At 41.0% G+C, this 18,021-nt stretch overlaps 1 protein-coding gene across 5 annotated transcripts in view; it reads right to left on the reverse strand.

Moving 5' to 3' along the window:
• Positions 1-589: 589 nt before the first annotated feature.
• LCP1 (lymphocyte cytosolic protein 1) overlaps positions 590-18,021 on the reverse strand; it is a 50,579-nt gene continuing 33,147 nt past the window's right edge. For 3 of the 5 annotated variants that reach the window (XM_064645715.1, XM_064645716.1, XM_064645714.1), the window contains exons 5-17: positions 16,745-16,877; positions 16,066-16,147; positions 13,971-14,136; positions 10,830-10,972; positions 9,956-9,982; positions 9,524-9,619; positions 8,813-9,008; positions 8,044-8,122; positions 7,741-7,855; positions 6,790-6,923; positions 5,683-5,806; positions 3,478-3,602; positions 590-2,064 (exon numbers count right to left, since the gene is read on the reverse strand). In XM_064645715.1, the coding sequence (XP_064501785.1) occupies positions 1,932-2,064; positions 3,478-3,602; positions 5,683-5,806; positions 6,790-6,923; positions 7,741-7,855; positions 8,044-8,122; positions 8,813-9,008; positions 9,524-9,619; positions 9,956-9,982; positions 10,830-10,972; positions 13,971-14,136; positions 16,066-16,147; positions 16,745-16,877 (1,553 nt within the window). In that variant the 3' untranslated portion in view covers positions 590-1,931. The remainder of the gene's footprint in view (positions 2,065-3,477; positions 3,603-5,682; positions 5,807-6,789; positions 6,924-7,740; positions 7,856-8,043; positions 8,123-8,812; positions 9,009-9,523; positions 9,620-9,955; positions 9,983-10,829; positions 10,973-13,970; positions 14,137-16,065; positions 16,148-16,744; positions 16,878-18,021) is intronic. The other 2 variants (XM_064645717.1, XM_064645718.1) reach the window with 2 other exon arrangements.

Consider the following 18,021-nt stretch of genomic DNA (forward strand, 5'->3'; position numbering starts at 1 on the left):
AGCAGGTCCTATCTCTGAAAACGGGAGGAGTGGCATAGGGGCCATAGATAACTCCCCCTCTCTGGGCAATAAGCTGAGGTGATATCTCCATCGTATAATACTTAAGATGTTCTCCTCCTTTATATTGTGACTGGACAGGATGGTCTTAGGATACTGTACCTTTCCTACCCTGTATTAAATACGTGGGCTCATAAGAGGAACAGGGCAGTCAGATCTGATCAGGAACAGGATCTGGCCATTACTGCAGAAACAAAGCAACATATTTGCATTGCAGAATGCTTAAAGAAGTTTATCGGTACATGAGCAAAGGAAGAGGATGATGGAGATGGTGCCAAATGGGGAAAAGCATACTGCAGGTCCAGCCAGCACAATATCCCACCTTTGGCAGTGTCTCAGAGTGGCATGTTCAGAAATAGCCTAGGAAATAATTTTTCCCACTCTGTGCAATCTGTGGTTTTGATAACAATACATAATACAGAAGACATATCCTTAACGAGCCCACAGATTATTTTTAAATCTCTCCCTGTTTCAGCTATATGATACACACTTCCCAGTTAGCACATGCACTACTTAAAGCAAAGATTACACATTTGGCTTTAAAGAACATTTTATTTGGAGAGACTTCTCACATCACTGAATATTGGTTTTTTATTAAGGCAATTCTGAAGGGCTGGAGGAGAGGGAGGGGGACAGGGAGAGAGCTGAGATTGTGTCAACGGGATTGCATTAAGGCAAAGTTCCCTCCTTCTGCATTTCACCACAGTAAAATCCACATAGAGGCCAGAACAGTAAATGTCTCATGCCAAGGAAGAGATTCAGTGCAAATATCCCGCTGACTATCTATAGACACGGCTAGGTCCTCATCTGAGACAAGCTGACAGTGCTTTGTTAGCCACAAAGCTAAGCTGATTTAGCCCCATTGAGGATCCCAGCCTGGGTTCAGGGAAGCATTTTAGTATTTGTTTCATATACAAGCGCAGATTTAAATGCTCTCCTGAATCAGAGCCACAGCCCTTTGAGTGCAAGTCTGTGAAGTTAACAGAGTTTAATTTTTATTGGCTACATAAATATATCATTCTGCATTCCTTTGGTTCACTTCTTACAGTATTGCTACCAACTGAGTACATTCCCTTAGTTTCTTTATCATGGTTTTCATTTCTACCATACTTTGCAATCTGTTTCTGTTTTAAGTATGTTATGACATAAAAATGAATTATCCTTTGGAGAATGTTTCTTGCAAAGGTTCCAGAGTTTGGAGGTCCAGGCTTCAGTATGTTTTTTTCCATGAGCAGTAATGTAATCTGTGAGTAATGCCACTGACAGCAGAGGCATAACTTGCAGGGAAAAGTACTGCTCAGTTCACGTAGCAGCAACACGTTGCAGACACCAAATACTTCTCTCTTTACAAAAGAATTTCCTAAGAGGATCCTACTATTCAAAAATATAGTCACTAATATTTGAATTGGCTTGGGGAAACCCCTTGAGTTATCCCAGGTGCAAACGGAAGGTAAGTATGGCAGAAATGCTATGAAAAGCATGACGATATTTTCAGGCAGAAGCAGCATATAACATTTCATAGTCCTAAAAGCTGTCTGTACCTCCCAAGACAAAGATCTCCAGGTGACCTCTGACAGAAATCCCCAGTATCCATTAATAAAATTGAAAGTATTGAAAGCTTATTCAGGAATATGAAATGGTTATATCTAGCAAAGTGGAAAATAAGGCAAAGAAATCAAGCACATATTACTGTTCAAATCAAAATATTTCCTGGATACACATGAATACACAACTTCTGTATAATCTGGAACGATGTGTAACATTCATGCCTTAAAAGCATGAGCACCCTGCAATTTCTTTGATACAGAGAAGAGCATCCAGTTTGAGGGAATTTAAAGGATGAATAACAGGCACCAGTAAAAGTCTTTTGTGCTTTAAACTTTCTTCATGCCTTTTCCCATAAGGCAAGCAAAGACTGTCATGACCATTTTGGGTTTTACTTCAACCAAGTCTTCTGGAAGGGCATAGACTCTTGCTCCAATTTTTCTTGCCATAGAGATGGCATATCTGCATTTTGGGGTGAAAAAAAAAATAAGGAAAAAACAAAGACATAAATTAGTGCAGTAGCATTAATTTTCCCTCTGTTAAGTGTTTTACATGATCAATACCAGAGTGGGTTTTACTGATTCACCAGTTAAACTTTTCTACAGGAATGTATGAGACAGGCTCATAAAGAACTACATTTCTAGTAAAAGGTAGAGTGTATTTCCTGATGGTAAGAGCACTGATTACCCACAGGATGGGAGACTGTAGATCAAACTCTGGTATGAAACATTTAGTCTCCCTTCCCCTGAAAGATTATCCTCATAACCAGCCATTCTGGTCTTGCTCCTCCTCAATCCCTGAGACTCAGTCTTTGTGCATAAACAAGCTTGCAAGGATGGAAGCAGAAGGCTGATGTCAGTGGAGATCAGTGTTGTTGGAAATCAATATTCAGGGACTTCTATTTCAGTCATACCCAGAATGTGCAAGTTGACATTTCCGTCTCCCTGCTCAGAGTGCACTGATGCACAGGTACTGTCTGTTCTCCAGTGGGTTTGTCTCTTCTATTTTTCATTTAAAAAGCTAGAAAATCCTAGGTTCTTCCTACTTCAAAGCACATACATTTGTGAAATTCTCCTCATAATGCAGAAAAAACATTTGGAGAGTGAGGGGGATGGGAGTGAGAAATAAGGAAAAGAGCAGCAGAAGAATGAATAAGAACAGAGAAAAGCACACATAGTATTACAAGGAAAGAAAGAGAACAGATGGTAGGAAATGGAAGGGAAAAACAAGAGTGGGAAAAGTCTTCCAAAAAACGATGGCAGCTCTGATTGCCTTACAGTCATCTTTTTCTCTTTTGTAGTTACCATATAGAAAAAGAGAAGTTAAACTGATGATCAGACCAGGAGGTGATTTGTGTAACTCTGAAAGGAAAGGGAGATGCCCCCAGAATTGACTCTCTGCTAGGAAATCATTTGCATTCAGGGGAAAAAAAATCAATATCTGCATCCACAGAATTGGTTTTTCAGGCATGAATCCTGTCCTCCCCCTTCTCTCTTAAATATGCCTTTATTCCACCTGTATGTGCCTAAAGAGCTATCATGACCTCTAATCACTGTTTTCCATGGCTCACTATTGTTGGCATTGTTCCCTGATCTCTGAAAGAATTTTAAATTTAATATGAGAAAATAGAAGCCTGTGAAGCCAAGTGATTTTAATTCCTTCAAGGGATTTATAAAGCAGGAACTATATTACACATTTCATTTCCATTTATAGTCTTTTTACTACCTAATTCCTAGCCTTCATGCTTCTAACTCTGGTGGTATCTCTCAATTGAGGTTGTGCCAGATGGGAATGACAGAAGAGCAGTTTTCAAAGACAGAGTTAGGCAAGCCTGGGCAGGTAACTCATGTTAAGTGTCACTTGGCACAAACGTACTTAGCATTATTTAGTTTCTCCTCATCATTCAGGTCCTCCGTTTTCAAGAGGTCATACTTGATCGATCCTGGTTGAATGGCATCAATGAGATCCAGGACTGGCATGCTGGTGCTGATTTTGCTATCCTGCATACATGAAAAATAAAATTAGATGCAAGAAGTGGATGACAAATCTTCCACAAAGTCAGAGTCTAGACTCAAGAACAATGGACAGTTCAGTGGAATACCATTTAGATCTTCACAAAGGGCTGCTTAGAATGATTTTTTTATCTAAGGCAGACTAGGAACTCTTTCAAGGATCGTTTTTTACCCAATGAATGAGACATCATAGAATTGTTTAGGTTGGAAAAGACTTTTAAGATCATCAAGTCCACCCTTAACCTAGCACTTCCAAATCCACCACTAAATCATGTCCCTAAGCATCATGTCTATATGTCTTTTAAATCCTCTAAGGATGGTGACTCAACCACTTCCCTGGGCAGCCTGTTCTAAGTCTGCACAACCCTTTCAGGGAAGAAATTTCCCCTGACATCCAATCTAAACCTCCCCTGGCCATTTCCAAACTTGAGACCATTTCTTCTCATCCTGTCACTCATAACCTGGAAGAAGAGACCCCCACCTGACTACAGCCTCCTTTCAGGTAGTTGTAGAGATCAATAATGTCTCCCCTCAGCCTCCTTTTCCCCAAGCTAAACACCCCCCAGCTCCTCCAGCCCCTCCTCATAAGCCTCTCTTGTGCTCCAGACCCATCCCCAGCTTTGTTGCCCTTCTCTGGACACACTCCAGCACCTCAATGTCTGTCTTGTAGTGAGGGGCCCAAAACAGAACACAGAATTCAAAGTGTGGCCAAGTACAGAGGGACAATCACTTCCCTGATCCTGATGGCCACATTTTTCCTGATACAGGCCAGTGTGCCATTGGCCTTCTTGGCAACCTGGGCACGCTGCTGGCTCATGGCTGTTGACCAGCACTCCCAGGTCCTTTTCCACTGGGCGGCTTTCCAGCCACTCTTCCCCCAGCCTGTAGCCCTGTATGGGGTTATTGTGGCCAAACTTCAGGACTCAGCACTTGGTCTTGTTAAACCCCATACAGTTGGCCTTGGTCCATCGATTCAGCCTGTCCAGGTCCCTCCACAGAGCCTTCCTCCCCTTCAGCAGATGCTCACTCTCACCCAACTTTGTGTACTCTATAAACTGAGGATGCACTTGATCCCCCTGTCTAGACCTTCAATAAATATGTTAAACAGGATCAGCCCCAATAGTGAGCTTTGGGGAACCCCTCTAGTGAGCAGCCACCAGCTGGATGTAACTCCATTCACCACCACTCTCTGGACCCGGCCATCCAGACAGGTTTTTACCCAGGGAACATCCATGCCATGAGCAGCCAGTTTCTCCAGGAGAATGCTGTGGAGAACTGTGTCAAAGGCTTTACCAAAGCCCATGTAGACAACATCCACAGCCCTCCCCTCGTCCATTAACCAGGTCACCCTGTCACAGCATACAGTGCCATTAAATCAAAAGATGAGGTGCGAGGCTAGTGAATTTGCTTCCTACGGGGAGAGGACATTGATACACATCTACTGATGGGAGGTGCGAGGGGGACCAGCTGGGTAATTTCTGAACTCTTCACATGAAGTTTGATGGATCTGTTCTCACCTGGTGCAAACTGCTGATTTATATCCACTGAGTGTCCCCTAGCTTGGGAAGCATCATAGATTTGTTAGCAGAATTGGGAGCTCTCTAGAATTGGTCCATCTCTGTGTTTGTATGGTACCTTGCAAAATAGGGTGAGGTACCCCTGAATAGTAGTACCAGATTATAAATGTATTGCTATTGTTCATTTTAATACTGTTATTTGTAATTGCTGTTGACTTATAATCAACAGCACAGCAGTTCTTGCTTAATTCCAGTCATCATTCCTGGCTTCATACTTTGATGTCCCATGTCAAACTGGAATTCAAGGTGTTTTCTGTTATGTTCATATCATATTTTTATTACCTTTTCACATTAAAGCCCCTTGGATAAAATCTGTATATTTGAACATGCTTTTAAAAGGGAATACTCGAACTATGTAGTTAGTTATATCATAAGGTAAAGTGTGCATGTATATGTACACATACATGTATATACAGGCAGTGTATATAACATACACACAAACACACTGAATAAGAGATTCCTAAGCAGAGACTTCTAACAAAAAACTGTACCTTGAAACTGGAGATGGTTGAATCCTTCCCAGCTGCGGTCAGTGTTTCATTGACCCAGCTGACAATGATTTCATCATTGACCTTTTCTCCACCACCAATGTCTTCAAGGATATTCAGGGTGTACCTAAAAAGGGAAGCCAGGATCTTTTCTCAAAGTTTGCCGTAACCTCAGAACCGTCCTGTATGTGTGCAGATTGACTGGGATCACCCCAAAAGTCCTCTTTGACCTGATATTCCTCTGCCTCCCACACACTTGCCGTGCATATGATTTATATTATAACACAATAATTAATCTAATAAATCTAATTCATCCCCAATTCCTTAATCACTGTTTTGGAAGTGTTAAAAGTTTTTGATACTCAAAATTCCTAGAAGATCCCTCTTAATGGATCTCAGTGTAAGTGACTCATTCTCATAGTGCTTAAAAAATAATCACTGACTTCAGGAACAAAAGGGAATCATTCTGCTGACCTTCTGCATAAAAATAAGCCTGGAATATTTTTCTTATATGTGAGCATACACCTTGGAAAGACATCCGAATTTGATGGTAAGTAATCACAACATCTCTAGTTTAAGTACCTGCCTGATAAACCTGTACCTTTCTCTATAGTCTGAATTTAGTCTGTATTCAGTTCTAACTGGGTCTCTTTACAGCAGTTACAGAGCTCTTAAACACACAAACGTACACACATAGAGATTTCTGTTAAAATGGGGACTGAGTTGTACCCACTTTGGATAGCAGGTTACACAACTTCCGCATCATTTCCTTGTTTCCAGTACATTCTCCCCATTCCCTGATATTGAGACCTTTCAACTTCTTTTCCTCTCTTCCATGCAATGAACATTTATTTATGTTATACAGGTAGTGACAATAATAATCTTCTGCATGTGCTGACTGTAATGGCCTTGCGCTCAAGACGTGCTTTCTGATCGTATCCCTAACTAGGATGCAATCCTAGCTAGGAATTCTGCCTTTGTATTTAAGTGCAAACAGAGGAGTGAGAAAGATGTAGCCTGTTGAGCCTTCTCAGAGATAGCATCAGGAAACTATTACAATGCAAACTGAGTATACCAAAATGCTCTGAAGTTTGTGGCTGACTGACCTACCTTCTCATCAACTGCCAGATTAAGGCCAGGGTGAGTGTACGGTTTCCTTCATTGAGATCTTGCCCAGCAATGCCAACGAGGGAAAATTTGGCTTGATTCTTTCCCAGTTCCACTGCATAGTTGCAGTTTTCAAGCTGTTGATGGCACAGTCAATTGGTGTGGTTCAAAAACATAGGAAAAAAAAAAAAGAAGACAAGATACTGTTACTTTAAATTCCTTGGATCACTCAGCCTAGATCTTCCTGGGCAAAAAGAAACTGTGGGGCTCTGTGATAATACGGCTGCTTGACTACTAGCAGGCAGTTCCACCCCAAAAATACCATGGTAAACAGTTAACGTTGACAGAAATGTTATTCTTTGTCACCAGGGCCTGAAAAGTAGACTATCCCAGAAAATAAAAATTTTTGGCTCATAAGTACCTCCAGCGTCATGGCATTGCACTGAGACAAAGAGTTAGTGTCCCAGTTGATATTTTAGGTCAGTAGATTGCTCTGGTCTAACTGGATGAAATTATTCATCCAGATAGTTGCAAAAAAGCTTTGCATTTAGCAGCAGCTGTGTGATTGGTTCTTGATGCTTTTGGTCAAGAATGCTTATCATCACTCTCTTCATTTGATGTGGAGGGCAGTGATCCAGACAGCTGCAATTAAGCTGGTGCCATGTGTCTCTTGGTGCAGATGCATTAAAATTGGTGCTTAAAATAGTAGCAAAAGTGGTCTGCAAATACAGATTTTAAAGAATTATGCAGAAGTTGTCAAGTCTTTTCACTTTACAAATATTTTTCACCTGTCAACAGAGCGAGTTGAATGTATGTTTATTTTTCAGGATGAAAAATTAATCACTAACTAGACAAAAAAATCATTTAATGTGCTGTAGTTGGCACTGGAGAATATCCACACTGTTGTTTGAAACTATAGACATTCTCTACTGGATTTATTCCAGGTTTTTTTACCTTCTTCATGTTGCCACCCAGTTTAGGATATGGTGGTTTGTTCACTCTGTTCCAGTCTACTGGCACTTTGATCTTTTCATAGAGCTGGAAGATAACCAAGGCATCTGACAGGTCACTGAAAGCAACAACAGAAAAAGAAACATTATTGTCTAAAGAACAGAGAAAGGAAACACGACTAAACTTAGTAGAGGTAAACTTAGTTTCCAAAAAAAACCAAAAAGCAGCATATATTCTGTATATATATTTTGTAAGCAATTTCTGGCTGTGTTTATCATCTGAAGGAAATGTAATACCTTGTCTTACCTATATAAGTGATTTACACGTGGATTAACGCCCAGGGAATTCATCCAGTTCCTGAACGTCCTCTCTTCCCTTGTCTCACCTAAAACAACAGATACATCAATCAACAAGCCTGCAAAACAAAACAATCCAGTAAAATAAGTGTCTTGTGAAGAAACACTAACTCCGAATTTACAGTGTGCTGAAATAACAAAAGGAGACACTGGTTGACGTGTGAAATAAGAAAGCATGGTACACCATGCAATATTTCTTCATGGCCTATGTATTATAGTATTTTGCCAGATTGGCCTTTAAATGCCTTCAAGAAATCAAGAATGGCCTCTGCCCCAGCGTGAACAGTTTCACTGTGAGGCTGAGAAAGAAGGACCTGAAGCTCAGCAAATGATCCGTACAATGATGCTCCTGACCCCAGTCCACAGCAAGTAGGCAGCAGGTTTATGCAAGATCTGATTTTTAATTTATATCCTCAAATAAGAGAATGCCAGATCAACTCTAATTTCAACTAAAAGCATGCTCAGTAGTCCGTACTTGTTCAGACATCCCAAAAACCTTTTTGTCTTTAAGCGTGTGTTATCCACAGAACAGAGCCCCAGATTACAAGAAGCTAAAAGCAGGTAAAGGACAGCCTCTTGTTTCCAAAGACTGCCTGTGCTAACAGGGCAGCGAATATATGTCTGAAGGACATAAGATGAGGTTGATATATCATCAATTCAAAGATGGAGATACTGTGGCACGGGTGGCCAGAAGTATCTTTTATTTGCATTTTCCTGACCTTCAATGGAGCTCCAGTCGATGTCCTGGTTCTCTGGCTTATGCAGGGCAGGGTATTTGTTGAACAAGTTGGCGATGAAGGCCAGATTTAGCTTGGGGTTCCCCCGGACGACATCAGTGGCAGTGACGAACTGCCGGCAGCCCAGGCGCTCCGCCTGCTGCAGCATGCACTCCGCTCGCTGGACATCGTCCTTCTCCTGTGCTGGCACAAAGCAGGGCATCAACCTCACCTCACTGCCTGGCACTGCATGCAAGACCCACCTGGGATCTCCATGTGTGGATCTAGATGTGGAACTGTCAAAGCAGGTCCTTGACGGATTTATAGCTATTCCCTTTCCCATTTCTACTAATGGCAAGTTTGTGTTTTCAAATGGGCTTTGTCTATAATTCGACCATCTCACCATACTGCTTTTAAGTCGTATTCCATACAAGATATGATGGTTTTATGAAATTCCCAAATAAATTTACTTAAATACACTTGTTACATGCTAGTAGTTTATCAGGGTGGCTAAAGTTTTAGAGATAATATCTAACAAAAGTCAAAACACATAATCTAATTTTCTGAAAGCTTTGATTTCTGAAATACAAGATCATTTTGCAATGCTAAAAAGGATTTGCTTGTTCCGACATCCCGGTGCAACCCTATGTTGACCAGCAATGCAAGTAACAGACAGAAAATATTGGCATTTACTCTAAACTTATCTCATCTTACCCTTAATCCTGACATGTCAATAGTAATAGCTGGAATGCCTTCTTCATCTCCCTTGGGGGCAACTTGGTTCAGCAAATGGTAATAAGCTCTTGAGTCCTGTGACAAACAGAGAAATTAAAGGGAAGAAAAATTACATCTAAAGCTAAGCCTCTGCATGCCAGTACTTCCCTGAACAATGGGCCTGCATGCTTCATTTTTATTACATCGATCATTGGGCTACATAATTAAATTAATTAAGCTGGAAGCACTTAGCAATTCCTACTTTATGCTGTGTTTGCCAGATCTATTTCTTCCCTAAGCCCATGTGCTGCAGAATGTTCAACACACAATACAAAATCCTGTGTGCTGCGCTTACAAAAAGGACAGCAACAACAAAGAGATATTAGAATTTACTTAATCTGAACATAAAATTAGAGATAACAAAATGCATACCTTTATAATGTTGTAGAAGTCAGGCTGCTGAGCATTTAAGAGAAGAAAATGCAGAAGGAGAAAGCAGATGTTTAAAGAGGATTTCTAAGCAATGCTTGAGCAGTTATGGAAGAGAAAGCATAGTTTTCAAGGACAAAAGTTAAAACTAACAACAGTATCAGCATTTTTCAGGAAAAAGGGCAGGAACAAGACAAGAATTTAATATGTTGTGTCTTTAATCTTCTGTGAAGTATAACGTTGCTTCCACACGTGGAAAATATTAACTCACTTCAAAAATAGCTCAAAGAACTGAAAATAAAGCTACCTGTTAATGGCTAGGGACTTGACTAACTCACTCAACTAATGTTATTCAAAATATAAAGTAGATTACATGCATTCAGGGCTAAGCAAAGGTTGGGGCAGAGGAGCATGTAACCCAGGTGCCATACTGAAGGAAAGACCAAGTGGGGGAATTGGAAGAGCCCCATCCCCTTCCTCTACATCTAGTTACATATTTGAGTAAGGTTCAGGCTTTTCCAAACCAAAGTCAGGTCAAGAGTCACTTAAGGAAATTTAGGAAGGAGGAAAGCAATAGAGGCAAGAAACTGAAAATACAGTGGTAGAGTCCATATGCCCTGTCCAGAGCCAGCAGCCATTCCTTTCCCAGGCGTTTGGTGTGCTGGGGCTGACAGTGATGACTGAGAGGTTGGGACAAGGAGTAATACTAGTAAGTGGAAAGGTAAACCCCACTAAAAACACTCTATGCACCCAGCTCCATGTCTTCAGCAAAGCAGTCTCAGCTGCTTGGATTGTTTCAGTGTTCAATCCCTGTGTGGAAGACAGAAATTTGGGTGGGAGCTGCTGTTTTGCTGTTGTTGGTCAGTGTTTCTCATACCTTGATGTCTGAGCTGAAGTTGTTGACTTTATTGCATCCTGCATTTTCCAGATGATAGTTTGCCCACCTCAGCAGCAGATCCTCTGGAGACAACTTCATCAGATCCTCCAGGCTCTCTCCTTCTCTCAGAAGAGCGATTAAGGCTAAGCAGGGATGGGAAAAAAAAACCAACAAACAAACCAAGAAAAAAATAATAATGTGAATACTTTCTGAGAAGAATGCATGGCTGTTTTCTCTCTAAAGGTGAGTGGCCAAAGTGTTGCCAAAATTCAAGGTGTGTTAGCATGACAGAGGACATAAACAGAAAAAGGGTCTCATCAATAAAATGAGAAAAAGGCTGTTATTTGTGTATCTAGTAGTGGATCATGTAGAAGTGGAAGACAATTTCAGTGTGGTCTAAGAACTACCTATGAGAAGGGAAATCTTCAACTAAATCAGTTTGCTCAAAGCCCTATATGACCTGACCTTGAATGTTTTGGGGGATGGGGCATCTACCACCTAGATGGGACAACCTAGGCCAGTGTCTGACCACCTTTATCACAAAAAAAATGTCTTCCTTACAGCTAGTCTAAATCTACCCTCTTTTGTTTAAAACCACTATCCCTTATGTATCACAACAGGTCCTGCTAAAAAGTTTGTCCTCATCTTTCTTATAAGCCCCTTTAGGAACTGCTATAAGGTCTCCCTGGAGCCTTTTCTTCTCCAGGCTGAAAAATCCCAGCTTTCCCAGTGTGCCTTCATAGAAGTGTTCCAGCACTCTGAGCCTTTCTGTGGCACTTCTCTGGACCTGTTCCAACAGGTCCAAGTCTTTCCTGAGCTAAGAAGTCCAGAGCTGGACTCAGTGATGCTGAACACAGGGGCAAGATTGGGATGAAAATATGAACATAGGCTTTCTGCAGCTTAGATTAAAGAAATCTCAGTGACCTTCACACTGAAACTGGATTCACACAGGTATTCTGGAGTACTTGCACATGACTTCATGGGCTCGCAGGCCAGCTGGGTTAACTCGTCTGTCAATTGGAGGAGATACCTATTTTATAGAAAAATTAATATAGTATTCATGTTCATAAAAGGAGAAACAGATAGGAGGGAAGGACTGACTCTTGCAACTGCAGTATGTTGAGCTGATCTCTGGATCATGAAAGGCTTTAGAACAAGTTTTGAAAAGAGGAACTAATAACCTGGAAACTAGTTGTTAATGTGATAAAAGGGGAGAGCATCACACTACTCTGATCTTCTTCCAATATCTTTTGTCAATCCTTGAAAGAAATATGGATTTGCTACATAAAGGAAACAGTGGAGACATACCATAGCTGGAGTTCCATAGATAATTTGATACAGGGTGCAATGGGGTTAAACTGGACCAGAGGGAGATAATAAAAGCATTTGAAACTAGACAGAAGATTTTATGAAGGAAAGAGTGTTAACTGTAGGCTGGAAGAAGGATTCTTGTGGAGTTGATAATGGATTGATTTTTGGATTAATGTTTTCTTTTTTTTTTTTTTTGCATCAATCATCTTGGTACAAAATACTAGCAATGTGCTAAAAATGTGAAGATGATATTCACTAGGTGGCATAGTCAATACAGAGGATGATCAGGAAATCAGACAGAGCAAACTAGATGACAGTAATAAAAATGGAATGTAATTTAATAATGCCATATTCAAAGACTTTCACTAGGGAATTGATATGAATAACTGCTATTAGCTAAAAGCTTATATGAACAGAGGATGAGAACAACTTGAGTGTATTAGATATCTTCTGAGCTACTCTGAGCCACCATTTGATATGACCATAGGAAAAACAAACATGATATTAAGTGCATCCCAGGTAATTCCCATAGAGGTTGGGATGTACTACTGTCTTGATATCATATGCTCAGGAAAGTTCATTGGAAATACAGTGTCCCATGTTCAAGAAAGGGGAATTTTACCCGGAACAGCTGTAGAGAAGGGCTATCAGGGAAAGATAGAACCTGAAAAGAAATAAAAATTATCTTGGCTTGTCTACCCTGACAAACTGAAGTTTTAGATGAGAAGTGAAGGAGAAAATATCAGAAAGTCAAAAATAGCAATTAAGCAAGGTAAGGCTACCTACAAAGGAATGGAAACTGGAAACTCTGGGAACTGGTGGCTCGGGCAATAAAAGGTATAGAAATGTGAAAGGGGTGAGGCAATGAAGGTAACACCTGCATGGAAACTAGAGGAAAGAAGTGTCACTGTTGGTTGAGCAGACTATCCAGAGGCATGGGGAACAAGGCAGCAAGATGAGGTGCCATGTGAACTGCATGTACACACCCACACCCTCACCCTGCAGCTACTTCATGGAGAATTTTGGCATTGGTAGATACATCTGGAGTGCCAGTTTGTGGCTCCCCAATATGACAGAGACATTGACAAACCGAGGCAAATTAGTGGAGGGAGACCAAGCTGGTTGGATTGGAGTATGTGATATATGGGAAGAGGATGAGAAAACTGTGTTTGTTTAGCTTGGAAAGAAGTTTGAGAGGGGAACTAGTACTGTCTTCAACCATTATAGAGGAACCAGGTCTGCATTTGCCCAGTATGCAAAGCAAAAGCATGAGAAGTTGCAGACACAAGGTGCAGGAAGGGAAATTCCAACTAGATATAAGAAAAAAAATTCAGAGCAAGAGTGGTTGGGCTCTGGAACAGGCTGCGCAAAGAATACTGGAGAAGGCCCTGAGCAACCTCATCTACCTGTACTGCTGTAAGCAAGTAGCTCGATGGCTGAATCAGAGGACCTCCAGAGGTTCCTTCCAGCCTAAATTATTCTGTAATTCTATAATTCTGATTTCACAAAGAAAGAGGAGATGTTTGGCAAGAAAGACCAAAGCTTTCTGAATGCAGACTTCCTTATCCCAGATTTAATGCCAAAACACCAATACTTGGGTGTAGACCATTATTCCTGATCCAATGAGACTGAAATGGCTCTGAACATATAAGTCTACAAACAGCCTTGGACTTTTGACTGCTGGAACTTGTGAAAAGCAAGGAAAACTAGAGCAGTCAAGAAAACAGGTGACATATACTTGAAGAAAAAATTATTTTTTTAAAAAAGACCTTTATCCTAAAGACTGTTCAGTGATAACAGTAGAGAACTGAAATCAAGAGCCATACGTACCTTCATTCCTGCTGATCTCTATGTCAGCAAAGAGTCCAATTTTGATGACTTGCCATAAAAGACCCAGAACCAGGTAAGGTTTTCCTTCTTTTAAGTCTTCAGCTCCAATGTTAACAACATGGCACCCAATGGCTGAAGCGGAGTTCAGGGCCAAGTTCAGATTTTCCTATGGAAAGAAGAGATGTTTTGAATGATGCAATAACTGGGGAACTGAGGATACAGGAAGGGAGCACAGCCAAAACTAGTGAAATCTGCAGGCAGCCTCACTGTGTATGCATTTATATACCTAGAACCATGTCTTTCCTGATGCAGTGCTCCAGGTGAAGTCTCACCAGAGTAGAGGGACAGAATCACCTCCCTTGACCTGCTAGCCACACATCTTTTGATGCAGCCCAGGATACATGTCTGACCACAGGGAGCAGGGGAATACAGTATCTCCTGGGGAGTACAGGTAAGTTCTGGGTCCCAACATGAAGACAGAAAGAACCTCTCTTTGGCAAAGGTGAAAGAAACCATGTCACCAGGCATTGGAGATCAAAGCGTATGTCTGCATTCACAGTGATGTCCTGGCTCAATCCTGGTTACCAAAGTCAGGATCTCCCTGTAACTAATGCTCAAGCACAGGCTCAAGTACAGACTTAGCTACAGCATGGGGCAGGTTCTCCTCTGCTCAGTCTTGCCCATGTGGAGGAACAAGGGAGCTACAACCCAAGTGACTGGCAGTTTTTAACCTCACGGTTCAGCCAAGGTCAGAACTAGTGAAATCTGGATGTTTTCTTTCTGAACTTCAGATTATAGACTCCTGGGAGTGTTCAGTGGAATCAGAGGGACACAGTGATTCACAGTGAGAGGCAGAAAGCAAGTGATATTTCAGGAACATTATGTTCCTTTGCCATTTCCATTTAAAAAAAAGGAAATAAGAAAATTTGATCCACAGGTCTATATTATTAAAAAAGGTGGCTTGGTAAACAGAGGACAAGTAAAGCAGGAAAAGAAGCCTGGAAAATATAATTTATGATACAGATTTGCAATTTTTCATGTGAATTTCAGCACTGCTGGCATGACAGGGAGATCGGATTAGATACCAAATGCAGAGAGAGACAAAATGTAAATTCTCATAAGCTAGAAAAATTGGACCATTTCAAATTAATTACCTTTTCACCACCAGACAGCTGTAAAAGGGTTAAGTTAAAGTGGAAGCTATATTGATCAAATCATGTCTATCTGTGACACGGATTGATCTGAGCTGCATCATTAAGCTATGCTGCTGACCAAAACGATTAGAACTGAAAAATGTGATATACAGCATAGAAATCCAATTTAATGGCTTTTGAGCTTACTTGAGTCTGGCTAATGTTCCATCAATGCAGAGTAGCTGAGGGCTAAACTGGATTAGGTTCATGTCTATTTCATATATCTATTTATATTCTATACCCAGATACATAGATGTTGTTCATATAAAAATCTCTCTACATACTGCTCAGTGAGAAACACAATAAACTTTAAATAGGTGAAAATTAGCACTATTATTTGTCCAATTTTAAAGTCATACACATGTGCATGTAATAGAAATAAAGAAGTGCTTCTGTATTCAAGGTGAAATAGCAAGGCTTGTAAAAGGCAGGCAAGGGCTATAGTCCCATTTCAGACATGTTGCACACCATGGTACTTCCAGGATCACAGTTAATATTTTGGTGAGGACATCAGACTGCAACACAGCAGTTGTGAGGTCAAGTCCATCACCATGCCTTAGATGTGGGGTTCAGCCTTTTGAGAGCTACTTCAGCTGGAATTGGTCACTGTACTATCTAGTTGCTCTTGCATTCATATGGCATCTGCCAAAAAAGTATCTAAAGCTTTGATCTGGTAAACATTATACATTGTGTTTGCTTAGTCAGATTACTCATATGTTTGGAGAGAAACAGAAATATAAGTCTTTAAGTTTTTATTACATGGACCTGAGCATCTCACTTTGCCACAAACAACTTTGCCTGATTGTGTTGAGCAGAACCATGGTATATCCAGCCTTTGCTCTAAGTGATTATGTGAAAGGATCCTAAGGGGAGAAGAAAAGAATCTTGTTGTATTTTAGTACCTGTATTGTGAAGGGTGTGAGTTTCTTTTTGTTGATTGTTCTCTCATCAATGGTATCTGGCACTGAAAAGTTGATCATCTTACTGGAAATATAAGGAAAAAAAACAGAAATACACTAACAAGTACACATGCACAAAATACAGATATAGCTCTTGTCACTACATTGTAGGACAAGTCCAAGAGCTGGAGAGTTACTTAACAAATATAGATAATCACCCCCTGTTTCTACATATACACATAGAGGCACACACTCAATACTTGAGCAATTCTTTTGAGTCACATACAGATTGTACTACAGGTGCGAGGCCAAGAATGCCACAAGGTGAAGTCATGTGAAAAGTTTATTGTGCAGAAAATGTCTGTGAAAGCACTCACTATTTTGTGCTGCTTTGTGTGAAACCCCAAAAGTCCTTGGGCAAAAATAAAACCGAGTAGCTCCTCAAATTTCACTGACTTCATCTAATTGTAAGGGTCTAGAGGCAAGAAAAAATCCTCATTAAACATGAAAGATGCTTTATATTTTTGAAGATAAAAGAAGCAAAAAACCATAGAATTATTAAGGGCCTGAGTCTGCTAAGATTCATGAGTTTATTGTAAATTCAGCAGCTTCTGTTTAAGCAGAGATGTGAGTTTTTGCAGACTCATGGTTCCCATTTGTGAGAAAGATAGGTATTATTTACCAAAGCACTATGCCATCACCGACCGCCTGGAAGAGGTCATCTGTTTCTGGATTCATTGGGACCACGTGCTTACAGTCAGGGTCTTTCTCAAGGGCTTTGTTAATCCAGTTGACAAAGGCATATTTTTCTTCCTCTGCGGACACAATGTCAAATCCATAAGTTTGCTGTGCAGTACCTCTATAATCATTTTACTTAAAAAGGCAGAACTCCTGGGGCAGACATCTCTCCCAGCTGTGTAATTGATCAACAAAACCCTATATGGAAGAAGGCTCTGAGGAGACAAGAAAGTGAGCTGAAGACAGCAATGGGCTTGAGCTGGTTAATACACCATTGATACTCCTTCTCACTCACCAGGGTTGCCTGGTGTCATGAGGGCAAGCGTATTATAGAGACTGGTAATAAAGTTCACGTGATTCAACTATATGGTACAGATGATAAGCTCTGCAAAGAGTATTTTGTACGTGCACCATAATTTGAATCCATTTTTGTACCATTCTGCTAAATAGAAATCCCACATAACTTCAAATAAATTCAAGAAAGCCAATTCTGTACTGTACTTTACACCCTCTTCATGTGGAATATCTAGATTGGATTGGCCAATATTTTGAATGCATTGTTTTATCACTCTGCTAAATAGAAATCCCACATAGCTTCAAATAGTCAATTCTGTACTGTACGTTACACTCTCTTCATGTGGAATATCTAGATTTGCCAGGATTGGACTCTGACAAGGAGCATTCAGAGGGTAATGGGCAAATGTTGCCTGTAGTTCAACAGGGCTGTAGCATAGCTGTCCTGTACCAGCAACAGCTCACACTGCCCCAGTAGCTCAGAGAAGGAGACGTCTGTGCTCGGGTGGGTGGAAACAACACAGGAAGCATCCTCTGTTCTCCCTGCCCTGGAGAGAGTCAGTCCCCCACTCTTGCCCCTGGAGAAGACAGTCAAGGGTGGGACCACCTCCCTGTGGAGCTGCTTCAGTGTGAGCTGTGCCCAGGCAGCAACAGAAGTAACCGTGGCTGCCCTGAACTTTCAGCTTGGAGAAACAGGCTGGGATAAGAGCCCTGATGGTGTTGTGCCCTCTGTAGAAAAAACATCAGGAACTATCTGAGTTTACAGAATAATTGACAGATTACTGGTAAAATGTATGAGGAAATGGGTTAGAAACAGCGAGGAACCTGTGTCTTCCCTCACTGGTGAGCAGGACATCAACGGGCCAGTCTCAACAGCTGCTGCAGCTGTGCCGGTAGGCTGTTCTCCAGCAGGACTGCAGTGCATTT

Source organism: Pseudopipra pipra, chromosome 2 (genome assembly GCF_036250125.1).
Source record: "Pseudopipra pipra isolate bDixPip1 chromosome 2, bDixPip1.hap1, whole genome shotgun sequence".
NCBI classification, from domain to species: Eukaryota; Metazoa; Chordata; class Aves; order Passeriformes; family Pipridae; genus Pseudopipra; species Pseudopipra pipra.